This window comes from Natrix helvetica (genome assembly GCF_964273705.1).
Source record: "Natrix helvetica genome assembly, chromosome: 10".
Lineage (NCBI taxonomy): Eukaryota > Metazoa > Chordata > Lepidosauria > Squamata > Natricidae > Natrix > Natrix helvetica.
Window position 1 is genome coordinate 4,318,604 of NC_138561.1, and position 26,780 is coordinate 4,345,383.

At 43.6% G+C, this 26,780-nt stretch overlaps 1 protein-coding gene across 5 annotated transcripts in view; it reads left to right on the forward strand.

Moving 5' to 3' along the window:
* LOC309397198 (adhesion G-protein coupled receptor G1-like) overlaps positions 1–26,780 on the forward strand; it is a 71,638-nt gene that overhangs the window by 31,843 nt on the left and 13,015 nt on the right. For 3 of the 5 annotated variants that reach the window (XM_081963023.1, XM_081963022.1, XM_081963024.1), the window contains 6 exons: positions 15,771–15,935; positions 19,528–19,956; positions 21,002–21,143; positions 23,294–23,438; positions 23,759–23,887; positions 25,454–25,579. In XM_081963023.1, the coding sequence (XP_081819149.1) occupies positions 15,896–15,935; positions 19,528–19,956; positions 21,002–21,143; positions 23,294–23,438; positions 23,759–23,887; positions 25,454–25,579 (1,011 nt within the window). In that variant the 5' untranslated portion in view covers positions 15,771–15,895. Of the gene's footprint in view, positions 1–8,291; positions 8,498–15,770; positions 15,936–19,527; positions 19,957–21,001; positions 21,144–23,293; positions 23,439–23,758; positions 23,888–25,453; positions 25,580–26,780 lie in introns of those variants that run through there. The other 2 variants (XM_081963025.1, XM_081963026.1) reach the window with 2 other exon arrangements.

The following is a 26,780-nucleotide window of genomic DNA, read 5'->3' on the forward strand; positions in this document are numbered from 1 at the left end:
GCCAGGATGCCATGAGTCATCTTTGGAATGCTCCTTGTGTCACTTTCCATTGTCTCCTGTCCAGAGCCCTGTGAGGTCATCCCTCTGTCCCAGGTAGTTGTATGGCTGATAAATGCGGAACAGAAGCAAGTGGGGGGAGGGGGGGCAGGAAGTGCAGTGGAGGGGAGGAAGAACCGTTATAATTGCACGAATATTTTATCTCTTCTCCTGGGAACACCCTGTGTTCGGCCTCTCCATCTGACGAAGAAGGGACTTTTTACGTCCAATTGTTCTCGCGGCCGAATGATGGCTCTTGGGCTGCGGGAAAGAGCCTTCTAAATATACCCCAAGGAGGCCTGTTGGGAGCAGCTTGGCCTGGAGATAGAACTCTTTGTTCTGCCACAAAGGAGGGGGAAAAAAACTTGATTCCGGTACGCCGGGCGGTTGAAAAATAAAGGATCTTGGCCCTGCAGCATCACGGAAGAGGAAGGTCTGCTCAGCCTGACCTTCTGAGATAAGACGGCTCCATGCGCCAAGCCCCATGTGCCCATGCGCCGAGAGTGCTGGGGAGGCTGAGAGCTGCTCTGTTGCAAAGAACAGGCCAGGCGCCTTGAAGTGAGAAGCGTCTGGTATCGGGGCTTCATTGCAGAAAAAGCCAAGGGCAAGGAGGCCCAGCCTCGCCCAAGCTGCTAAGGTGGCATGAGGACACAAGGGCGTCATTGTGGCCAGGAAAGCAAGATGTGGAATTAAAAAAATGTTTCCTACTACCTATTGGGTGAGGACTTCCCTCCTCGTGTTGGGCTACAGCCCAGCTCTGCTGCAGTGGAAATCTACCAGCTCAATCCCCAACGATCCCACAGTGTAGATGGTCACTTAAGATCCAGTATGGCTTTAGGAGGATCTCAAATAAAGGCAGTGCAAGTGCAGAAGACACATTGGAAGGCCACAGTTAGCCAGACTGAGATCAGGGACATCTGCAGAGTGGGGTACATGTGTTTAAAAAGCCAAGATAACATCTACCACAGTTCTGTTCCTTTTGCATGTATGTTCCCTTTACCCCATCTCATGGACCTCAACGTCTGAGATCAAGACCTACCTGGAGACTCGGGACTCTTTCAGTTCCCTTGGACTGCAAGGTGATCAAACCGGTCAGTCCTAGAGGAGATCAACCTTGACTGCTCTTTAGAAGGCCAGATCCTGAAGAGGAAACTCAAATACTCAAAGTCATCTAGTCCAGCCCCACCAAAGCAGGAGACCCTACACCATTTCTGACAGAGGGCAGTCCAGTCTCTTCTTGGAAGCCTCCAGTGATGAAGCTCCCACAACTTCCGAAGGCAACTTCTGTTCCATGGGTTGATTGTTCTCACTGTCAGGAAATTCCTCCTTATTCCCAGGTTGAATCTCTCCTTGTTCAGTTTCCATCCATTATTCCTTGTCTGGCCTTCGGGTGCTTTGGAAAATAGCTTGAGCCCCTTCCTCTCTGTGGCAGCCTCTCAAATATTAGAAGATGCTATCCTGTCTCTCCTGGTCCTTCTCTTCACTAGACCAGCCATGCCAGTTCCTGCAACCGTTCATCGTCTGTTTTAGCCTCCAGTCGCCTAATCATCCTGGTTGCTCTTCTCTGCACTCTTTCTAGAGTCTCCTTTTCATAGTGAGGTGGTCTTACTAAGGCTTTATAGAGTGGTGGTAGTACCTTCCTTGATCTTGATTGTATCTGTCTGTTAATGCAACTTAGGATTGCATTGGCTTTTTTGACTGCCACCCCACACTGCTGGCTCTTAGGCCAGCCTCTTGTGGGACTGAGAAGACATATCTTCTCTATTGCAGTGCCTGCCCTATAGATGGTGGTTTTTCCCACCTACTTTTGGAAATATGCTGTATCTGCTGGAACTTTAGGAGGCTTCCATTTGCTGTACATGTGGGTCCATATGGAAAACTGGTACATTGGAAGTGGGTCGACTTGATTTGGGCAGAGAAGGCAACCTTCCAGTCATCGTCCAGCTGAACACTTTCATCAATGCCATCTTCTAGTTTTCAAAGGAAAATCCTTGGCCTCTTCCTTCCTCTCCTCTGGTGGTCTTCTCCTTCCCCCGGGCAATTGGGTCTCCTCTCTGCTCTCTGGGGATCCAAGAGGACCCAGTTTGTTTGTTCTTGTTTCAATGCAAAAACGTTTGGCCCTTATTTGGAAGAGCAGCCTGCAAGAGGGGATTAAGGGGCGAGTCTGTGTATGGCATGAGCTCAGCAGGAGAAAACGATGCGGAGAGGATGAGCAGCCATTTGGAGGAAGCAGCCCAAGGTGGACGCGGTGGAAGGATCTGGTAGGAAAGGAGAAATTTGCTTCAGTGGGTGGAATAATCTGAATCCTCTTCTTGTCGCCTTCTTTCTTTTCTTCCTCCTCCTCTTCTTCCTTTTGTCTTCCTCTCCCTCTCCTCTTCCCTTTTTCTCCTCCTCCTCCTCCTCCTCCTCCTCCTCCTCCTCCTCCTCCTCCTCCTCCTCCTCCTCCTCCATTCCTCCTCTTCCATTCCCCTTCACATTCCTCTTTCTCCTCCTCCATTCCTCTTTTTCTTCTCCTCCAACTTTCCTTCTGCCTCTTCTTCCCCTTTACTTTTTTTCCCTTCTACTTCCCTTATTTTTTTCTATCATAACGATAAAGCAGAAATAAAATTTGGAAGCACAATCGAAGCTCATTCCACTTAGAGATTGTAAACCATAAGTTTTCCCATCTCTGCTGAAGATCTTAGCAGGCGTTGCTATTGTCCATAAATGACTCTTCCGCTGTAGGAGACCACATGTTCGTCTGAAAAACACAGAGACAAAGCAAGCAGGTATCCTTAGTTATTTTGGGAGGCAACTACACTAACCCTTGTCATCTGTTTAGGAAGAATAGGTATTGGAGTCCAAAACAACTGGAGGATACCACACCTCCTGCCAACAGCACTAAACCATGATCCAATTGGTGTTCCACCCATATCTTGGATATCGATGGAAACCTGCCATGCCTGCCAGCTAAGGTTTTTGAGGGGCATATATTCTACACCAGGGGTCTCCAACCTTAGTAACTTTAAGCCTGGCAGACTTCAACTCCCAGAATTCCCCAGCCAGCAAAGCTAGCTAGCAAACTCTAAACCGAACTGGTGGGAGAAATGTCCTTCTGGGTTCAGTTCCAAGTGGGGAAAAAGACACTGGAGACATGGAGGCTGCTTGGAAAGATGGTTTAATGGTGTACAGCATCACATGCCTTGGAGCTCCTAGGTGAAAAAGGGAAGAGATGCTGAGAGTCCCTGGGTTTTATGCCCTCTCTGGACTTTGAACTTTCTGGGGCACAGGAAGAGTATCCTGATTGGTTGCTGTCAGAGGTCATAGCTAGCTTCGTAGGTTGTCTGTGTGTTAGGTTTGGTTGAAACGTGGTGGGTGGCACCATGAAGGGCAATGAATTGGCTCTGCCTGAAGGGGGTAGATCTTTGTTATGTAGAATAGACCGGCTCAGGCCTTAATGGCCCATTGACAAAGGTGGGGGGGGGGCTACTAAGAGTGAGTCTGTTTTCTGCCTAAAAACATGTTTCTCCATTTCTCATCCAGGGAAATATAATATTCTGCCTTTGTTATATTTCTTAGGATATTTCATTCTTCTAGGAGAGGGGGCTTAGGTCAATGGGAAGGGGAGGGGATGGCCCTAAGCCCTCCCCGTTCTGGAGCTTTCCTGGCTAAGAGAATTTCTTGGCTCCCTTCTAGTTGAACATCTTCACCACTAGGCCAACAACAACCCTATGAGGTAGCTTAGGTCAAGGGGAAGGGACGGCCCTAAGCCCTCCCCGTTCTGGAGCTTTCCTGGCTAAGAGAAGACTTAGAATTTCTTGGCTTCCTTGTACTTGAAGTTCTAGGCTAGGCCATTACACCTATAGGAGTCAGTCCTGTCTCCTGAGGACTGCAGTTTTCACGGTAGTCTTCAGAACTGTTTTGTAAGCAATTTGCACTTAATGACTTCCTAGGGCTGAGCGTGAGTCATGGGCCAGAGGTTCCCATAGCTGGATTCACGTCTTAAGCAAGGCTAGAAGTCACGGGCTCAGTTTCTAATCTGGTTCCTATAAATCATCACAGCAAAGTAACTCTTGGTCAGTTCCCTGCAGTTTACTTTCCACTGAAGGAGAAGTGGTTTACCTCTGTTGTCATCTTCCTAGGGCTGAGCGTGAGGCCTCCCGGCTGGCTTTATGCTTAAGGCAGGACTAGAACTCACAGCCTCCTGGTTTCTAGTCAAACATCTGCACCGCCACACCAAGCTGGCTCTCCTTTGCAGGCTGAGCTATTTAATTAATTAACTGATTAACCTATCGCATTAATTTTTTTAAACAGAAATTTTATTAACGTTCTCTTGTTTACATTTGTTAGTGCTTAATAAGCATCGTCTGGGTATTTAATTTGCTTAACAATACAGATTACATTCTTAATCTCCACCCCTGTTTTCCAACCGCTGGTAAAATAAGTTCCATGTTTGATAACATTCTGCATCTTCTTTCTGTTTAATTTTCAATGTACGTCTATCCCTATCTGCACAATGTAGCATCTTCCTAATTATCTCGTTTTCTCGCGGCATTTCTTCATTTTTCCCATATTGTGCGAATTCAATCCTCGCTGCCGTTAAGACATGTAATATTAAATATATAGTTAACCTATCACATTTATATAGTGGTCAATCTTTACAATCAATCAATCTTTATTGATTAGCCCTTGGGCCATATCAAAGTACTAAGTGCCAGAGACAAAAAATACAGTTTAAAATGAGATTGAAATAAACCACAATTTAAAATGTAAATGGAATAAAATACAATTTAAAATATAAACAGAATAGAGTGCAATAATTTAAATTACAAATAAAAAATGCTTAAAATTATATTACAGTGTCACCCCTACGTCTACCCCGTCAAATGGTTTTTCCTACAATGTACCGCGTTCTGCTACACCAACTTTGTCCTTGTTTCCATCAACTTTACAGTAAATTTGGCAATCCATTTCACCAACTGCAAATTAGTACCTAGCAAACAATGTTGCAAAAAGCGCTCTTTGGACTTAGGATAGTGGTCAATCGCACCCAAGAAGATTCTGGGCTGTGTATAATAAAATCAACAATTCAAGCATATTTCAAAAGCCGTTAAGGCGATTGAATTAATTAAAAAGGCTAAGATTGTGAGGGATTAATGAAGATGTCATACGTTGTCAAGGGATGCAGTGGCTCAGTGGCTAAGGCACTCAGCTTGTCAATCAGAAAGATCGGCTGTTCAGCAGTTCGAATCCCTAGCGCCGTGTAACGTTGCTTGTCCCAGCTTCTGCCAACTTAGCAGTTCGAAAGCATGTAAAAAATGCAAGTAGAAAAATAGGGACCACCTTTGGTGGGAAGGTAATAGCATTCCGTGTGGCTTTGGCATTTAATCATGCCGGCTACCTGACCATGGAGACGTCTTTGGATAGCGCTGGCTCTTTGGCTTTGAAACGGATATGAGCATCGCCCCCTAGAGTAGAGAACGACTAGCCCATATGTGTGAGGGGAACCTTTACCATTCCCATATGTAGACAAACAATGCATAGAATCTCTGCTGTCAGGGGATTTCCAGGTCTGATGAGACTAAAAAAAAAAAACATGTTTGGGGGTGAACCTCACCTCTTCTGCGCCAGATGGAACTCCGTTGCAGATGGGATCCACCATTTCTCTCTTTCTGGATCTGATGGGACAAGGAAATGTAATCCTCGATAAACTCCCTCATGGCCCCATGTCATATGGGGATTTATAGGTCAAAACTAATACCCTGGATTGGATCTGGAACAGAGGTGGTATTCAGCAGGTTCTGACCATTTCCTGAGAACCGGTAGCGGAAATTTTGAGTAGTTCGGAGAACCGGCAAATACCACCTCTGGCTGGCCCTGCCCCCATCTATTCTCTGCCTCCTGAGTCCCAGCTGATCGGGAGGGAATGGGGATTTTGCAGTATCCTTCCCCTGCCACACCCGCCAAGCCATGCCACGCCCACAGAACTGGTAGTAAAAATTTTTGAATCCCACCACTGATCTGGAAGCAATTTTTTACAACGTGTTTAATCAGAGCTGGTTGAAATCTCTCAACAATAGAATATAGAACACTGAATTATAGGATTGGAAGGTACCTGAGAGGTCTTCTAGTCCAGCCCCCTGCTCAAGGCAGGTGACCCTTATACCGTTTAGGTCAAATGGTTGTCCAGTCCAATTTTGCAAACCTCCAATGATGGAGCACCAGCAATTCTGGGAGGCAATCCGTTCCATGGATTAATTGTTCTCACAATGAGGGAAGTGAACTAACATCTATAGACCTTCAGCTCTGACTGGATGGTGGGGAACGGAAGGATTTATGCTCCTTGCAGACAGCTGGTCATTTGAGAGTCGTTGAGGCCACTTGGAGGTTCTTTCATTGAGAAGTTTGAGTTGTACTTTCTGCAGGATATTTTTCCTCCCTGTGTCCCTTCCCTGTTGAAGACAGGCGGAGGCTGTTGGGGAGGGGTCTGTGTTGTCTGCATGTCAAACTGAAGTGCAGATGGTTTCCGTAATCTGCAATTTTTCTGGGGATCCTTCCCTTCAGAGCTGAGAAGCTTCTTGGATGAGAAGCGAAACATCTTCAAAGAAAAACCAGAAAGTCCAGTTGCCCCTTGAAAAAAACACCTTTGGGACAACCATGACTTGGTTGTCTCCATGACTCCGTCGACAACCATCGTAAGATTGCCAGGTGCCTGAATTTTGATCACATGATCATGGGAATTTGAATAGTCACCAACGGAACTGTTGGAAGTCGAGATTTACCTGCATTTCCCAGATTTGGGAACTGCTCAAGACTGAACCATATCAAGCTTTACCACCAAGCTTCAGTTTTCCCCAATAATGTCCCTGGAGCTGCTAATGTTGAATTGCTAGATCAGCCTGCTGTAGTATTAAGTGAAAATATTTAGACTTGAGGGATTCTCATTTTCTTCTCTAGCTTCTACACTTGCTATCACCTGGGAAGCTCTGGAGAAGCCAAGGTTAGCACACATGTCTATGGCTTTGGTTGTCCTGGCTTAGTAGTAATAGCAATAGCACTTAGACTTATATGCTGCTTTACATTACTTTACAGCCCTGTCTGAGTGGTTTGCAGAATCTGAGTATTGTCTCCAAGAATTTGAGTCCTCATTTTTACCAGCTCAGAAGGATGGAAGTCTGAGTACACCTTGAGCTGGTCAGGATCGAACTTCTAGCAGTTGGCAGAGTCAGCCTGCAATACTACATTCATACCACTGCACCACCAGTGCTCCTAATTAATCCCTGGCTAAGGGAGAAAAAAAGAAATTTAATTGCGTTCTCTTGATGTCCCTCAACTCTGCCCCTTGGATATTTATGCACCTATTCAGGAACGGTGGACTTCTGCTTCTCCATCTTTCTGGGGCCAAAGCCAATACTCCCAAGTCCATGTTTCTCAACTTTAAACATTTTAAGATGTCTGGACTTCAACTCCCAGAATTCCTCAGCCAGTCTGAAGTCCAGTATGTCTTAAAGTAACTAAGGTTGAGAAACAGTGAATAAGATGCTTTGTGGTTAGACAGCTTCCTATTTAAGCTTTTGAAATAAAGCAGGATTTTCAAGTCAGGTGGAACTGAGAATCTTTGTGGGTTGTCCCCAAATAGCAATTCTTCTCTGCTATAATGTTCCAATGGCTTCCCATCCTTGAAAGTTGCCAAAGTATTTCACCAGGCAGAACAATGAAGCAATGGATGGGAACTAATGAAGGAGAGAACCTAAGCTAGTACTAAGGAGACATTTCCTGAGAGTTGGAACAATTAACCAGTGGAACGGCTTGCCTCCAGAAGTTGAGTTGCTCCATCACTAGAGGCTTTCAAGAAGAGACTGGCAAGCATTTGTCCAAAATAATATAGGGTGGGGGGTTGGACAAGGTCCGAGGTCCCAACTCTGTTATTCTGTCATCTTTCTTTTCTTACTTCTCCTCCCCTACACGGCTTCTTTCTGTAGTCATCATGGCATAATTTTTCTTGTACAAAATTGATTTTTGAGGTCATAGCATTACTGGAAAAGTCTAGAAAGGAAGTAGACTTCAACAACAATAACAAAACCATCTCCAAAGCGAATTTCCTTCCAGCTTTCAAACCCCATCATGTAAGTAGCCTGAAGTAGGCTGAGATGCATCTGGCATCTGGAGCTGATAAGCTCTTATGCAAAACAGGAATGTCCGGTATGTGATATTGTTGTAGTAACTGGTTTTCTGTAACCCAGTTTATCATCATCAGCTGATTGTGGGTGATTCAGACAAAAAGCACAGGTTGAGGCAAACCCAGTTGCTTGCCTTAACTAAAGGCCAACTTTTCCGGTAATCCCTTCGCTGTATGTTTTGCATGTTGTTTGAGACTTCAAGATGGAAAATTGAGTCTGGTTCTTGAAGCCCCATTGTGAGCAAAATAAGCTGGAGTGGATACAGAAGGGAAGGCCGTGAAGATGATCAGGAAGCTTGGAAAGTAAGTCCCAAGAGAAGAAGCCGAAGGAACGAGACAGAGGTCTACTTGGGAAAAGAGTGGGAGTAGTTTTACTTGAAGGGGTCTCCCAAAAGTGTTCATTGGCTGTTTTCTGCAGCAGGGGCATCCATAGGGAAAGTGGGGGGAAAATAAAGAAGATAGTTATGGCCATGGAATTGAAATCCTGTTTTTAGTGCACCGGGACATGCATTAAAAAGAGGCATAACTTCAGGTGCATTGTTGCAGCAAGCATTGCATTTTTTTTAACCCCTCCTGGGGAGGCATCTGCAATGCAGGAATAACGGCTTGAAGTGACATTGATTCCTATTAAATATCAGGAGGAGCTTCCTAGCTTAAGACACCAGGTAGCCAGATACTCCATCTACGTAGGCTTTGAAAGATTGTGGATCTCTGTAGCTTTCATTATTTGAACTATCCTGCCACAGCCTGTTATGGTTGGGTGGAGAAGTCATATCTTCTACCTCCAGGAGCCATGGAAGAAATAGCAGGTCCAAGGCAAGCTTTTATGTTTCTCAGAAGTCTAAGTCAGGTTTTCCCAAGATCTCTGGATGGTGAGGAGGGAATGCTGTCAATCTTTGTGTCAACTGTTTCTAGGATTTCTATGTGGCTTTGGAGCTGAACTATAGTGTTAGCCCAGAGGTCTTTACGACTTGTAGACTTCAACTTCCAAAATTTCTTAGCCAGCCATGGAATTCTGGGAGCTGAAATCCACAAGTCTTAAACCTTAAGACAACTTTAAGACTTGTGGATTTCAGAAGTTGCTAAGTTTGAAGACTTCTGCTGTAGCCTGCGGAAAGAAAACTGTGCTTATATTACTTACCCTTTGATTTCTCCTTGTCTCAGGTCTGCAGCCATATTCCTTTTGGCTCTTTGGCCTGCCACACTTTTTTTATTATTCTACTGTGCTTTTCTATTGTGGGAAAATGGGAGGGGGGATTGTACGGAGCTAGATGCTATGTAGCCAAAACAAAATTCCTTCTAGAAAGCCAAGGTCATCCTTTGTCTTTGCACCTCTGCACCTGACCAGAACTGGATGGGTGGAACTGCCAGCATGGCAGTGGGAGATTGGACCATGGGATGGGCTTGTGGTTGTGGGGGCAAGATCATGAACTTTCAACTGGGTAGGGAAAACCGGGAAGCTTCCAGATGTGCCAACATGGCTCTCTTAATAAATTGGAACTTTGAGGAATCCTTTGCTTTGGACTCTGATTTAGTTTTGGATGCTGTTTGGAACCCTGGCACTCTTCTCCTTATCTCCTTATCTCCCATTTCAATTCTGATTGTATGTCTTTGGAAGATACCATGGTGGTGTTGACTCTTCTTAGGGCCGTTTCTAACAAGACAGGACTTCAGAGGGAGAGATGCTGAAGATGCAGGTGGAGTTTTGTTTGGGATTTCTTCTTCTTCTTGTGCCATATCTGTCATTGGACATTGACGATCATGTTGGCAATCCTATTTTTATCAACAGCCGCAAGAAAAAGTGTTGAGTTTTGTCCAAACCCTTAGATTTTTGAAGCCATGAAGTTCTTCTTCTGCCTGGCCTTCATTTGCCTTCAATCTTTCCCTGGAGGATTAAGCGAAGGATGCTGTATTTTTCTGGATGTCACATCCCAAAATATTCTAACTTTCACATTTAATGCTTTCAATGTTCTCCCTTGGCTTTCCCAGGCAGCTTATCAACCTCCTCATTTTGTGATTTTGTCAACCCAGCTTCTATGTAACAGCTGTCTGTCAATCCACATTTCAAATGCTTCTGGTCCCTTCAAGTGACTTTCTGTCAGAGACCAACTCCCTCCTTCGTAGAGCAGGACAGAAAAGATGTAGCATCCGAGAAGCCTGATTTTCAGTCTTAGGCATGCGTCGTGACTGCAGAAAACCTTTTTCATTTTGAAGAATGCTGTTTGAGCTTTTGCTGTTTGGGACTGGATCTGCTGTTCTTCACTTGTCTTGACTGATTTGGTACTCTCAGCCCAACTGCCCAAGAAACATAAATTCATTCACTCAATAGTAGTAACTGTGAAAGGGATCTTGGAGTCCTAGTGGACAACCATTTAAATATGAGCCAGCCGTGTGCAGCAGCTGCCAAAAAAGCCAACACAGTTCTAGGCTGCATCAACAGAGGGAGAGAATCAAGATCACATGAAGTGTTAATACCACTTTATAAGGCCACACTTGTAATAATGCATTCAGTTTTGGTCACCACGATGTAGAAAAGATGTGGAGACTCTAGAAAGAGTGCAGAGAAGAGCAACAAAGAGGGGACTGGAGACTAAAACATATGAAAAATGGTTGCAGGAACTGGGTATGTCTAGTTTAATAGAAAGAAGGACTAGGGGAGTCATGATAGCAGTGTTCCAATATCTCAGAGGTTGCCACAAAGAAGAGGGAGTCAAACTATTTTCCAAGGCACCTGTGGGTAGAACAAGAAGCAATGGGTGGAAACTAATCAAGGAGAGAAGCAACTTAGAGCTGAGGAGAAACTTCCTGACGGTTAGAACAATTAATCAGTGGAACAGTTTGCCTCCAGAAGTTGTGAATGCCCCAACATTGGAAGTCTTTAAGAAGATGCTGAATAGCCATTTGTCTGAAACGGTATAGGGTTTCCTGCCTAGGCAGGGGGTTGGACTAGAAGACCTCCAAGGTCCCTTCCAACTCTGCTATTGTATTGTATTGTAATGTATTGTATTGTATTGTATTGTATTTCCAAAATTCCGACCAACCCTTCCTCTTTCAAAGAGCTACGTGATGTTTCTTAACGTCATACCGTAGCCTAGAAGAAAGCCCAACTGGTGGCATAAAATACCACCACCTTCATCTTCCCACTTTGGGACCCACATTATCCTCTGTGAAAGCTTTTCTCACACCGCTTGTGTCTGTGTGAAGTTGGTGATCCTCATTTGATTCACTTGGGGAGGTCCTTCTCTATGTGACTTTCTCACCTCCGATGGAAACTGCACATTGCCCCCATTGCACCGAGCAAAGATTTCAGTTTTGATTAGGTGGGTGCAAACGTTTGGCTTCAAAGGGGAGGCAACTGTGAAGTCTCCCAGGCCAACCTTGGCTATAACCGTTGAGGGAACTGGTTTTTTTCCTCTTAATATCTTCCTGCCAGCTGTAGATTACAGTTACAAAAGGTAAGCGTTGATGCTTTATTTTGGTTTCCCCCCCTCCAAATAATGCATTATTTCATTTCTTATGAATAGAAGAGAGGAATAGAAGAGAGGAAAGGAAGGGAAGGGAAGATAGAATAGAATAGAAAATAGAAAAGAATAGAATAGGAGGAAAGAAATAGGATAAAGGAAAGATAGGGAAGGGAAGATAGAATAGAAAATAGAATAGAAAATAGAATAAAGGAGAGAAATAGAGGAATAGAAGAAAAGAAAGGAAAGGAAAGAGAGAAGATAGAATAGAATAGAAAATAGAATAGAATAGAATAGAGAAGAGGAATAGAGGAATAGAAGAAAGGAAAGGGAGGGAAGGGAAGAGAAGATAGAATAGAATAGAAAATAGAATAGAATAGAGGACAAAAATAGAGGAATAGAAAAAAGGAAAGGGAAGATAGAATAGAATAGAATAGGAGGAGAGAAATAGAATAAAGGAAAGATAGGGAATGGAAGATAGAATAGAAGATATAATAGAAAATAGAATAGAATATAATTTTTATTGGCCAAGTGTGTTTGGACACAAAAGAGCAGGAGAAGAAGTAACCGATTGGAAACTTAGCAAGGAGAGATCCAATCTAGAATTAAGGAGAAATTTCCTGACAGTGAGAACAATTAATCAGTGGAACAGCTTGCTTTCAGAAATTGTGGGTGATCCATCATTGGAGGTTTTCAAGAAGAGACCAGATAACTATTTGTCCAAAATGGTACATCTCCTTCTCAGGCAGGGAGTCTTCTTTCAACTTGATTATTCTATGTTCTAACTCTATTGCTGAACTGCTGTTGGTGTGTTTTCTTCTTTGTTTTCCCACCTTGTCAACTTGAAGCTGGGTGGAATTTAACAAGTCCACACATCTTCAAGCTGTCAAGACTGAGAAACGCTAAATGTAACATTTTACAGAAGACTCATAAAAAGCACAGATTAATCCCGCAAAGAGACTAAACAAGCAATGCACAAACAAGTTAACAAAACAGCTTTAAAATGTCCGGGAAGTTACCATTTTTCCAGTATGCCATTGGTTAATTATAAATAATTGGACATATTGCTCTGGGAAACGAAATCAGAATTTCTAGCAAGGATAAATCTCAGGAATATCATTTTTTTTAAACATTGCAATTGTCCTTTTTATGTCTGTGAGAAGATAGCCGACCAATATATTTTATAAAGAAAATAAATAACTCTGTTTTAATCTGTTTTTTTAACTTTGTTTTTAACAATGGTGTTTACGTGATTTTACTGATTTATTTGAACCACGCAAGTGCGATGAGCAGTAGAGAAATTTGATAAACAAATAAGAAATAAACACAGCCAACACATCGTAAAATACTAAATCAAGCTATTAACTGCAACGGGTTGTGTCAAAGTGGGAAACTTACTCCGATTGACGTATCTTCCAATAAATCTCATTCATTCCTGGTGGCTTTTACCATTTATTTTAACTGTTCTAAATTTGCTGTTAGTTTCTGTTTATGTCTTGATTCTAATCGTTTCCAGTTATTCAGAAATATCCCCCTTTGGATAATCCTATGCTGTTTCTGCTGTTCTTTTTAGTTTCAAAGCTATGTTTAGGAAAACAGACCGTGCCGTTCGGCTGAAGAAGAAACAGTTTGTAATTTGCTGCTCAGAAATAAATATCCAAAGTACCTTGAGATGCGCGAACTGCTGGTTATCTGCTCTTCTCCCACACATTCCTGGGGTTTCTTTCCCATGGGAATCTGGGAGTGTTTTAAGAAGGACACAGAACTTGCCTCTTAGCATAGTTGCAATGTTATCTGGGGCCCAAGAGGACTGGAGAAGTGGGAGGTTGATGGGGGATGTACAGGTAGTCCTCGACTTATGCCCGCAATTGAGCCCCAACGTTATGTTGTTAAGTGAGAAATTTGTTTTGCCCCATTTTTACGACCTTGCTTGCCCCATCTGTTAAGTGATTCACTGCAATTGTTAAATTAGTAACCTGGTTGTTAAGTGACTCTTTCTTCCCCATGGACAATGCTTGTTAGAAGGTCACAAAAAGGGGATCACATGACCCCGGGACACTACGACCGTCATACATGTGAGTTGGCTTTCATATCTAAGGCAGGACTAGAACTCACCATCTCCTGGTGATTGACCCAACGTCACCTAGCTGGTTTTCATGCCTAAGGCAGGACTAAAACTCCCAGTCTCCTGGTGATTGACCCAGATTCACCTGGCTGGCTTTCATGCCTAAGGCAGGACTAGAACTCCCACTCTCCTGGTGATTGAGCCAACGTCACCTAGCTGGTTTTCATGCCTAAGGCAGGACTAGAACTCCCAGTCTCCTGGTGATTGACCCAGATTCACCTGGCTGGCTTTCATGCCTGAGGCGGGACTAGAACTCACCATCTCCTGGTGATTGACCCAAAGTCACCCAGCTGGCTTTCATGCCTAAATCAGGACTAGAATTCACAGTCTCCTGGTTTCTAGCCATGCCTTGACTACTACAGTATCACCGCCCAGCAAATAAAATTATGGATCAGGATGAACACACAATTTATCCTCCTAAGACATTGGAACGAAATGGAGTGAAACTCCTCATTTCAGGATTTGGAAAATCCTTTTGTTTCTTTTTCCCGTCCAAAATAAATGAAACCAATTTGCCTTTGGCTTCTGTCTGGCGTGCTGTCTTCGTCCTGGTTCATTTGCAGATTTTAATTGTCTCCAAACTGGGCTGCTGTGGAAGGCGTTGGTTGCACTTAGTGGGAACCTTCCTTGCCTAGCTGTGAAAGGAGAGACAGAGGAATAACAATGACTGGAAGCGATTCCTTCGTCTGTTTCTGCTTAAACTACGCAACTTCATCTGGAGCCAGGTGGTCATTCTGTGCACGGCTGACTCAGGCCCCAAATGGGGAAACCGTTTGAGTTCTTAAAAAGAAAAGTGTGGTTTGCATTTACCTCTTGCCACACATCGGATGCTGGGTACTAAACATTTCATACCGCTTGCTTCCTTGCCTTAATAATAAAATGCAGGGGGTTTCTGGCTCATTCTGATGCAAGGATTCTGGTGCAGATTTGATGCAGCTTCATGTGCAAAGGGACCCCCTGAGTTTGCAGGGGGAACTGACCATCAATGCTCACCCTTTTTCAATGGTGATGCTGTTGAAAGAAGGAGAAACGCTGCTGGGTTGGGCTGGGCTTCTGGCTACAATTTAGTCTGGGCTGCAGCTAACAAGCAGCTGAAAGACCTTATTTGGAAGTGGTCTGGAATATATTAATTTGTTTTGAAATGAACTTCAAATTTTAATCCAGAAAAAGAGAGAGAAAAAATGTCAGGCGCGAAAGACCAGGTCCACGCATGAAGGTTGACTGATTAGAGTGATTTATTGCTAAAGCCTGTGCAACAAGAATCTTCTCAACCAATGGTGGACACTTGGTTAGATAAGGGCCAATGGCACGCAAGGGGTGCTGGACCTAGATTGCTTGTGGCTGCGGAAAGATACTAGGCTGATTCCCCCTCTTCATTCCACCCCATGGTTGTCCCCCTACAGAAAAAGAGAGTTATGAATTGAAGTTTGTAAAATGTGGTATTCAGCCGGATCGGGCCAGTTTGCCTGAACCGGTAGTGGAAATCATGGGTGGGCCTGGCTCTATGCTGTCCTATTTAGGCACGTTTTCGAGACCGGGCGCATGCATGGAAGGCACATGAATGAGCAAAGCGCATGCGCAGAAGGCACCCGCGTGCCCATTTCACACGCAGGGATGCGCGAAGCAGGTGGGGCAGGTGCATGGCGGACCAGTGGTAACCAAATGTACAACCCACCGCTGAACCTTACCTGCTTAAGTTCTATAATAATGAATAAATGCAATTTATATAATAAATAAATATACTGTGAAGGTGGTCCTTGACTCACAACTGGTTTCTTAGCAATGGTTTAAAATTAGGAACGACCCGTAAAAGAAACTTACGACCCAGATTGGAAGTTCCGATGGTTCTCCCCTACGATCACATGACCACTTTGTGGGCACTTGGCAATACGGGTCATTTTATGACCTTTTGTAGCATCCCATGGGTGACCCAATTAAACACCAGGAAAATAATTGACAAGATTTTCTGTTTTCAACAATTCTTTTGCAGAAACACCATGATGGGATTTTAATTCCAATGCTCCCAGAAGACCCACATTTTCGAGAAGAGTGTTTTGCAGAAGATCACAGTTGCCACTTTGCTAGATCCCTCAACGCAAGACCAGATCTCCCAGGATGCTCTTCTACCTTCTTTCTGCCTTTTTCCAGCTCCAAGGTAACATCAAGACTCTTAACTTTATTTTCTCCATTTGTGGAGAATTGGAATCTTTTAACTCATCTCTTCTATGCTGAATTTATCATGATATGCGTCCTTCTTGCCAAACCTGGTAACTCCCAGTTTATTTGGACTACAAGTCCCATCACGTATGGTTAATGCCTTTGCTGGTTGTGGGTGAAGGTATAGAGTTAATAGTGGGAAAATATCTGCAAGAGATGACCAGGCTAGACTAGACTAGAATATATCTTTATTACGGTCAGAGACCAGCAATAGACATAACTTTTTACAGTATATTTAAAACAATGTTAATGACATTAATAGTGGATAATAACATCCCTGATAAGAAAATACATGTTCTCAAACGGTTAGGGTCACTCCCTTGTTTACGTGGGTGAAAAGCTGATAAGTATGTGAGTAAATATAATGTTCTAAAAATTGTTGGAGAACTCTTCCAAAAACTGGTACAAGTTGACGGCTATAATTCTGTAACCAATTTTTTTCTTGTGGGCATTGCAGCAACGCAGAATTTTCCCACTGCATGTGTGGTAGATGGTTTTGAGTCCTGGAGGAGAAAGCCTACATAAAATTGTCTGCCTTCCCTATTAATCTCTCTAGTAAGGGGAAATATATATGCTGATCTATAAATTCTGTGTAGCTCACAGTACAATAAAACATGTGAGATATCTTCAACTTCTCCTTTACCACATATATGTACATACTCGTTCTGCTATAGGTGTTCTCTTATGCCTGCCCTGGAGGAGTGCTGAAGGAAGAATGTTAAATCTGGCTCTGAAGAAAGCTATTCTTTGTTTTGGGAAGATCAGATCATTTAGATATCATTTAGATATCTTGCCGATTCCCACACACCCTGTTTGATTCTGTCCCTACTGTGGAGAGGCAACCTATTTAGTTCTTCTTGGAATTCCATGTCCTTCATTCTATTGATTTCTACTTGCTTTGCTTAGTCAAAGCCTAGGGACTTTAAGAATAACGGTGAGAGCCCGTAAGAGCCCAGTTTGTGATCAATTGCCTGTTTCCAGGGGGAGGGGGAGGAGATGACCAGGCTGAGCTTGAGAGAGGGGTCAAACACATCATCAGTCTGGAGTCCTTTCATGCCCACAAGAGTCTATCCCTCCTTGAATTCCATTGATTCTTATCTACCACCAATATGCTTTGACCATTAGTAATTCGGATTCTTATAGAAAATGTTGGCATGCAATAAAGCTGTATTATTTTGAATCACCTTGGCTCCTGACAATATCTTTGCTATTGAACTGTAGCGTTAGAAGCTCCTGTAAGATTGCAGAGAGGAGCAACAGGAATAATTAGGGTGCTGGAGGCTAAAACATATGAAGAACTTTCACATGAATTGGGTATGTTTGGTCTAATGAAAAGAACATCTGATAAGACAGGATAGCAATGTTCCAATATTTGAGGGGTTCTTACCAAGATAAGTATGTTAAACTATTTCCGTTGATCACATTTTTATTGTTTTTCTCCCTCTATAACATCTTACAATCATCACATTAACATTGTTGTGTCATCGTACCTGTAGATATCAATCTTATATCGCTTCTATATTTATATACATCCATCTACAGTTTTATACATTTCTCTATTATTTCTTGGCTGAATTAACTTTATTCCTGTTATGCAACCATTTATACCAATTATCCCAAATTTCATAGTATTCAGACTCTTCTTTGTCCTTTAATCTTAATGTTAACTTGTCCATTTCTGCGCAATTTAGAATTTTCTGAATCACTAATTTAACTGGGGGAATATTACTTTGTTTCCAAGTTTGGGCAAATATTATTCTGGCTGTGGACAACAGGAATTTTAGTATGTATTTAATATTCTTTCCATATTTCCCCTTGGTTATTCGAAGCAGAAAGAGTTCCAGTTTATATTCTATTTGTTCCTCTGTAATTTGTTGTATCCATTTCCAAATTTTAATCCAACACTTTTGAGTTTCTGGACAAGTCCACCGTATATGATAGAAAGTCCCTTGCGTTTTTTTTTTGTTTTTTTTTTGCACTTCCAGCAGGTCGGACTATTTTCCAAAGCACCAAAAGGCAAGACAAGAAACAATGGATGGAAACTAACCAAGGAGATAAGCAACCTAGAACTAGGGAGAAACTTCCTAACAGTGAGAACAATCAATCAATGGCACAATTGTCTTCAGAAGTTGTGGGTGCTCCATCAATGGAGGCTTTCAACAGGATATTGGACAATCTTTTATCTGAAATGATGTAGGGCAGCGATGGCGAACTTTTTTTGGCTCGCGTGCCACAAGTGGGGGGAGCGCAGGGGGGTCGTGTGCGGGCATGCCGCACCCATAATGCAACGCGTGACGCCCCCAGTGCGCATGCGCGTACAACGCGCGACCCCCCCATTTGTACATGCTTTTTCCGCCCTCCCCAGGCTCCAGAGGCTTTATAGGAGCCTGGGGAGGGCGAAAAGAGCCTCCCCCGCCCCCCTGGAGGCCCTCCGGAGGCTTCAGTGACTTCCGGTTTGCTCGGAGGGTCGTTTTAAGCGCTCTGAAGGCGTCAGGGAAGCCCCCGGACAGTCCCTGAAGCCTTTGGAACGCTTAAAACGACCCTCCGAGCAAAATCACTTCCAGTTTGCTTGGAGGGTTGTTTTAAGCGCTCCAAAGGCATCAGGGAAGCCTCCGGACGGACCCTGAAGCCTCCGGAGGGCCTCCGGGGGGCGGGGGAGGCTCTTTTCGCCCTCCCCAGGCTCCTATAAAGCCTCTGGAGCCTGGGGAGGGCGGAAAATGGCTTTTAAAAAGGTGAACTTAGCTGGCCAGCGCGCGCATGCGTGGCACGCATGTGATAGGTTCGCCATCACTGTTGTAGGGTCTCCTGCTTGAGCAGGGGATTGGATTAGAAGCCTCCAACGTCCCTTCCAACTTTATTATTCTGTGTTAACTGAGAGTTCTTCCAAGAGTTGGTTTCTTCTTTCACCAAATGTGGCAATCTCATGCAACCTCTGTCTTTCTCCCCTCGGTTGGATTTCAGAGGCTGGGGAGTACCAGAAAATCTGCTTCTCTCCTCTGAAATAAAATTCATGAAACAGTTGATTGTTTGTGGTATATACAATGCAGTATTGCAGACTGACTCTGCCCACTGCCAGGAGTTCGATCCTGACCGGATCGAGGTTGACTCCTCCTTCCATCCTTCCGAGGTGGGTCAAATGAGGACCCAAATTGTTGGGGGGCAAGAGGCTGACTCTGTAAACCACTCAGAGAGAGCTGAAAAGCATGGTGTATAAGTCTACGTGCTGTTATGCCTTATACATATTATATTATGCCTTGACGTACGACAACAATTGGGTCCAGAATGTCTGTTCTTAAGCAAGGCAGTTGTTAAGTGAGTCACACCCAATTTTATTACCTTTTTGGCCATTGTGACTTTGAATGAATGGTCAAGGACTACCTGTAGAATTTCCCCGAGTATTCCCCCCCCCCTGCTTTTCTGGAATGGATGCTTCTCTGTTTTCGTAGCATTAAGTGCGAAGTCCTACATCTTAGGGTAGATCCCTCAGATCCTAAATCTTTTTTCTTTTCTTTTTTGGGGGTGCGGTCCAGGCGTGCATGGGATGGACAGCCACAAGGAGGACTTCCGCTTCTGTGCGGAGCGAAGACAAACGGTTGAAGGCCACATCCGTTATGACATTCAGCAGGACGCCATAAGTATCTCCAATGGCGTCGGCGGACTTAATATCAGTGCCCCGTTCCCACCGGGACCTCAGCAATCCTGGACCTTGCCTTCACTCTTGGGGACTTATCGCTTCTGCGTTTATTGGTTTCAGGATGAGCACCTGTTCAATCTTACCTATGGCATCACTCATTCCTACCAGCTGAGTAACCAAGCCAATTATTCATTGTCCTCTCTAAATGTCAACTACCAAGGGAGCAAAGATGGGCCCGATTTACTCAACAATATTTCCTACGCCTTCAACAACGGCTTTGACAATCGCTCCCTTCCGAGCATGACAAGATACAAGTTCTTCTTAGGTAGGTTGCCTCCTGGGGTGGGTTTCAAAACTTTTTGCTACTTATTTTGTGGGCATAGCCTATTTTGTGGGTGTGGCCCGGCAGTCATGTGACGGTGGGCGTGGCCAGCTTGATGTCACTTACCAGAAGATGTCATGAATTGGGTAAAATGTGGTGAAACTCATATGTATATATATATATTTCTTTTCGTAGATTTTCACGGGTGTGTATGCTGGTCTTCTTGTATTCGGGTCCTTTCCCATGTAAGATTGAGATTGTCTTGGCAATGTTTCGACGAGGTCTCACTGATGGCATTGCCAAGACAATCTCAATCTTACATGGGAAAGGACCCGAATACAAGAAGACCAGCATATATATAAAAGGCAACATTAAAAATAAAAAAATATGGTTTTCTGCCTGCATGGTCTTCTGTGATAAGCCGAAGGACAGAAAGAGGGAGTAGTGACCTTCCTCCCATATTTAGTCATACCAGGGGTTGTAACACAAATATATATATATATATATTTGTGTTGTATTTGTGCTGATAAATAAATAAAGGGAGACTAGTATAGATCCATTTCAAGCTATTTAGTTCTCATCAGCTAGCCATACCCTTACTGGGATTCGAACCTAGGCTGTATTACATATTAGGCAGGAGTCTTAACACAAACACACACACACACACACACACACACATATATATATATATATGTGTGTGTGTGTGTGTGTGTGTGTGTGTGTGTATGTATGGCTTACCATATATATGGCTTGCCACGGGACAAAAATTATGTGGAATTGAAGAAATGATGAAATAGAATGTTTAAATATAAGATTTGCAAAAGGAGGGGCAAAACGAAACGCGAATGACCAAAATTAAGACAATTTCTTAATTATTTTAAATAATGAAATTAAATAGTTGAATTGTCTTGAATTGGCGAGTTTTTTTTCCGGGCAAATTGTCCATGGCAAATTACTCCGTGGCGAGCTGGCTGTGGCGGGTAATCCCAGGAACAGCCAAACCATGAGGCACTTTTATTTTACTTTGCTGGTTTGCTTTGCTCTGTAGATTTTGGGAAGATCGATCAGAAGGCAGCGTTGGTTCAAAACAGCAACGTGGATGAAGAAATGAGACGAACAGAGTTAAAACTGAAGAACTTGGAAATACACCTTAGCAATGATGAGGATGGGCCTCCGGAAGATCCGTTTTTGTGAGTATTTGGCAGCCAATCTGCATTTTTATTCATTTGTATTAAAAAAAAAGTAGGCACTGTGAATTGCAGAAGTCCTCAAACTTGGCAACTTTAAGACTTGTGGACTTCAACTCCCAGAATTCTCCAGCCAGTCGGCTGGAGAATTCTGAGAGCTGAAGTTCACAAGTCTTAAAGTTGCCAAGTTTGAAGACCTCTGGTGCATTGACTGCAAAAAGGAGTGAGATGGAGCAGGGTGGCTGGAGGTACGCTTTGCACAAGTCTTGCACACAAGTCCGATTGTTACAAGTGGTGGGAGATGTGCTTTACCTGCACATTACAAAGTAAGAAGAGATATTTTATCATATCTCATATCAAAACCAGGTTTGAAATAAGAGCTACTGTATTTTTCGGAGTATAAGACGTTCAGAAGTATTATGTTAGATTTAGATTTTGGGGAGGAAAACAAGGGGAAAATATCTGCCTCTGCCTCCCAGCAATTTGCCTCCTTGCAACAAACAGCACAGACAATATACACTGTTTGTAATGTTACATTTCAGAGTATACTTGTACAGATGCTATTAAAATTGATGTGCTTTCTGGAAGTATAGTTTTTTTCTGCTATTTCAAAGAAGATACAATAGCACTGGGCCTCTTCAGATCAAACATTGATTTTAAGAAGCTTCTTCATTTTGTTAAGCTGTCTAGAACAATAATAAAGCAGTCTTTAAAAAATAACTCTAATAATTTGAACATTCTATAGGCATTTATAGTTGTTGACTTACCTTCTTGCAGCAAACAGCCTGATTAGCACAAGGAAAAAAAAATCTGCCTCCCAGCAATTTGCCAAGTGGAGCAAACAGCAAGTTTCACTTTCAATTTCTCCCGATCATCAGCTGTTTCAGGCTGCAGGGATTGCTATAATTTATGGAAGCCTCTGCAAGCCCCAGTTTGTTACAAAGAGGTAAACTGCTGGGAGGCAGAGGCCAAAGGATTGGGGCAGGTGGGTGGGCAGTAGTTTCAGCTGGTCGTTGGAATTACTGGTTCGCTGAACCGGATGTAAAATTAGCTACACTAAGTGTATAAGACGCACCCAAATTTTCACCCTCTTTTAGGGGGGGGAAATGTGCGTCTTATACTCCAAACAATACGGTACATATGAATGAAATGCACAGGTGTTTGGACCTCCTGACTGATAGATTGGCTTGAGAGCAAATTCTTGCACTGTCTTGAGGACCAAACAAGCTGTGATTCCCACATTGTGTCTAATTATGGTTTACCTGAATCATGAATGTTCGAAACATTGATAGCCAGATTCACACAGAAAGCTAAGCGGTGGTTTATTTTGAATCACAAGAGCTGGGTCCATCCTTCTCAGTTAGCCAAAATATATGATGGTTTAATGTAGTGGGTGATTTTGGCCACTGATGAGCTATTAACAGGGTGGATAAAAATCGATGATTATTTTTAAAAATAAACAAAACTAGTTTTTAAAATTTAAATTGGATTTTTAAATTTTAAATTGGATTTTTTTTAATCAAATTTATTTTATTAAAATGTTTTTGGAGTAAAAATCTATCTAAAGATAGCTTTCTATTTAAGAGACATTCATAATTTAGTTTTATTCAGCATGAAATGGAGCTTAGTTATGTAGCATGAGAGGCTGTAGATTCTGAAATATTGGGGCTGTCGGTGAGTCAACAGCCGGTCAGAGGATGAGCTGCTGCGGGACAGAGATGACAGTTGCTCTTTAAAAATTATGATTTAAATCGAGTTGATTGAAATCCAGCCTTTTTACTAGACTTGATTTAAATCAAATCCACCCTGGCTAATAAAGACTCCAGTAGAGTGGTGAAATTCAATTTTTTTTACTACCAGTTCTGTGGGCGTAGCTTGATGGGCGTTGCAGGGGAAGGATACTGCAAAATCCCCATTCTCTCCCCATGCCTGGGGGAAGGATATTGCAAAATCTTCATTCTCACCCCCTCTGGGGCCAGCCAGAGGGGGCATTTGCCGGTTCTCCGAACTACTCAAAATTTCCGCTACCGGTTCTCCAGAACCTGTCAGAACCTGCTGGATTTCACCCCTGCTCCAGGAGCTTCTGGAGACCTGTGGGATGATATCTGGAGCAAAATATCTCCAGCTACAACCAGTTATCCCATCCTCAACAGGTTCCTGCACCAGTTAGAGTCAACGCTGGGCGAAATGCAGTTCCAGGAAGATCACAAGATGTTTGACGGGATAGTAATGCATGCAAATGTCCAGAAAGTCCCACCTCAAATTCCTGAAAACCTGTCCATTGAGGTTACACTGAAGGTGAGTCGAGCATCAAAACGACGTCTGTCGGTTTCTACTTTGCTCCGTTTACTCTCTCCCCGTTGCACGTTTGCACTGCTCTGTTTTTTGTCATCAGTTTGCAAATGAAAGAGCACGTCTGCAAGACAACCGGAATGCATTTCCGTGGTTATTTATTATTTGTCATCTGGGCCTTGAAAAAAAAACAAGTGCTTTTTAAACCTCTTTTCTGCATACAAATGTTTGGGTAAGTTGGGGACCATGATGACTTCTTCTTTCCCCTACAAAAATAAGATTTCCTCCTTCTCTTTGGTAAAGCTGTGCCCGGTTTCTTTCTGCAGGAGAACAAAGCCGTCCCTAAATTCAAAGTTAACCTGCCCAGAAAAGTGTTTGAGAAAACCAGAGACGGCTTCGCGAATGGGGAGATGAAGGTTGTGGTGTTGTCGGCCACAAGTGAGACCCTCTTTCAGGTAACGATGGGGAGGACAGTTTTAGTTCCCCCTGGCGCTCATTCAGTGGTGGGATTCAATTAATTTAGCAACCGGTTCTCTGTCCTAATGACCAGCTGGATGGGCATGGTCATGGTGGGGTGTGACAGGCAGCACTCAGCCTCCTGCACCCCCCTGGAAGCAAAAATGGGCCGTGGGGGTGTGTACCACCCTACACACTCTGTTTTGGGTTTAGGAGGCCTCCTGCACTCACCTGGGAGACAGAACAGGGCATGTGGGGACTCCCGGGAGTGGCATGGCGGGACGGGACGGAGTGGGGCAGGGCCAGCCGGTCGTTGGAAGTACTGGTTCGCTGAACCGGATGTAAAATCAGCATCGATTCATCCAAACTGGTCAGAACCGGCTGAATCCCACCCCTGTGCTGATTCCTTTGCATATTTAAAAAATAAAGAATTTGGTGAAACTTAGGAAACCAATTTATTTCGCCTCAGTGTTGCGCTGAGAGGAGCTGATGTTCAAAGCAAGTTCAGAGCAGATGTTTTAGGCTTTGAAGCTGAAGGTTCCGTCAAGTCAGCCTTCACTTTTCTGCATCAAATAGAGGCGAACAGCTGCGTTAAAATGCTGCATACGTGTTTCAGTCTAAAATCAGAGAAAATGTACATTTCCTCGTTTCGGAATCTGCACCCAAAGCTATGAAATGTTAGCAACCCAGGCTGAAATCTGTTTGCTTTGGGGTTTTTGTGTGTGGTAGTCTTACCTTCCATGTCAAAAGGAAACATCATCTATTATGAAACCGAGCAGGTTTTTTTTCACTCGCATAAGCAAAATTAGGCTCCTAGGAAAGTTTTTGTTGCAAAGTTAACAGCTGTGCAAGAACCCCAGTTTGAGAAATGTTTGCTCAGAAGTTAAAACCTTATTCAGACCGAAAGAAAAAGCAATGACAACAGTTACTAGTGCTGTAAAGGCAAAAGGTGCTGGAGAAGACTCCTGCGAGTCCCTTGGACTGCAAGGCCATCCAACCGGTCGGTCCTAGAGGAGATCAACCCTGACTGCTCTTTAGAAGGCCAGATCCTGAAGATGGAACTCAAAATACTTTGGCCACCTAATGAGAAGGAAGGACTCCCTGGAGAAGAGCCTCATGCTGGGAACGAACCATCCTCTGGAGTCCATTGCAGCAGTCAGCATCAGCTTCAGTGGACTCCAGAGGATGGTAGAGGACAGGAAGGCCTGGAGGAACATTGTCTATGGGATCGCGATGGGTCGAACACGACTTCGCAACTACCAACAGCAAAGACAAAATGTCTGAGGATCGAACAAGCCAACTATATTGCAGATCAGAAGAGACAAAGTTTCTCAGCCTCAGCGCCAAGCAAATTTCTGTCGAGTAACCAATTGTGGGGATTGCACAGGGCTTGGGAAGGAAGTGTAGAACACATTGCCCATAGATTGGGACAAAGTGCACACCTGAAAAAGTCTTTGTGGAAAACATATCACACGTGTCCCGAATTAATGTTGAGGTGTGCAGTTGAAATCAACCGTATGTGTGTATGTATATATGTACATATTTTCAAACTTTCTTTCTGGCAGGATAAAGATTCTAGCTCACTCCTTGGTGGAAATGTGGTTGGCATCTCAGTGGGCAACACGCCTGTCCATGGGTTACTCAAAGAAGAACGGATTTCTATCACCTTTTGGTACCACCACCACCTTCAGGTAGGTCTGAAATATCTTCTCCCTATCTCCTGGAGGCGTACTAGTGGGGCAGAAGAGATCTCCATCAAGATTTCCAATGGGATGCTTTGAAAGGCTGTGAATGAATCTCATGTGAAGGTGAGCAAACTCCTGAGAACTTAGTGGTAGGATAAATGTCTATGGAGATTCTCCGTCATCCAGGTCATGGTTGTCCCAAAGGTGTTTTTATTTTTCAAGAGGCAACTGGACTTTCTGGTTTTCTTTGAAGACATCTCATCATCCAAGAAGCTGACCTGAAGAAGCTTCTCGGAGGAGAAGCGAAACGTCTTCAAAGAAAAACCAGAAAGTCCAGTCGCCTCTTGAAAGAAGCACTTTTGGGACATAGTGGTAGGATAGACCAAGCCAAAGATTACTCCATGAGCCACTTATCAAACAAGGATTCTCCATTTCTTGATCTCTACATGGGACTGGTAATCCAACACGTTCACAAAAGTGGATGAATATGTTCATGATATCCAGTGAATGTCTGAATTAGCTTTGCTCCTAAAATGAATTTCTAGTATGACTTCATTGGGAGTCACTGATGTGAGAGGTATATAACGTATTTTTCGGACTATAAGACGCAGCAGAGTATAAGACGCACCAAGATTTGGAAGAGGTAATTTTTTTTTTAAAAAAAAGTTTTGCACTCTGCAGGCCTCCCAAACCTTCTGCATGCCTCGTTTTTTGTGAAAAATGGGTCATGTAGAGAGTTTGAGAGGCCTGCAAAGTGCTCCTGGGAGCTGGCGGGGGGGGGGGGGGAAATACGAGCAAAAAACCAGCCCGTTTTTGCAAGAAAAAAAAGGCATGCATATGGTTTGGGAGACTTGTACAGTGCTCCTGGGGGTGGGGGGTGGGACAAAAATGTGCAAAATGGGTCTATTTTTCACTCATTTTTGCCCTCCCCAGCCCCCAGGAGCACTCTTCGAGCCTCCCAAAGCCTATGCACATCCATTTTTGTGAAGGGGGCGGGGTTTCAGGAGGCCAAAAATGCTGTATTCAGTGTATAAGACACACTCAGATTTTCACCCTCTTTTTTGGGGGGGGGGAAGGTGCGTCTTATCCAGGTGACCTGGTATAGTATGAGCTAGCAGCAGTGATGGGTTTCAAAAATTTTTATTACTGGTTCTGTGGACACGGCTTGGTGGGCGTGGCAGGGGAAGGATACTGCAAAATCCCCATT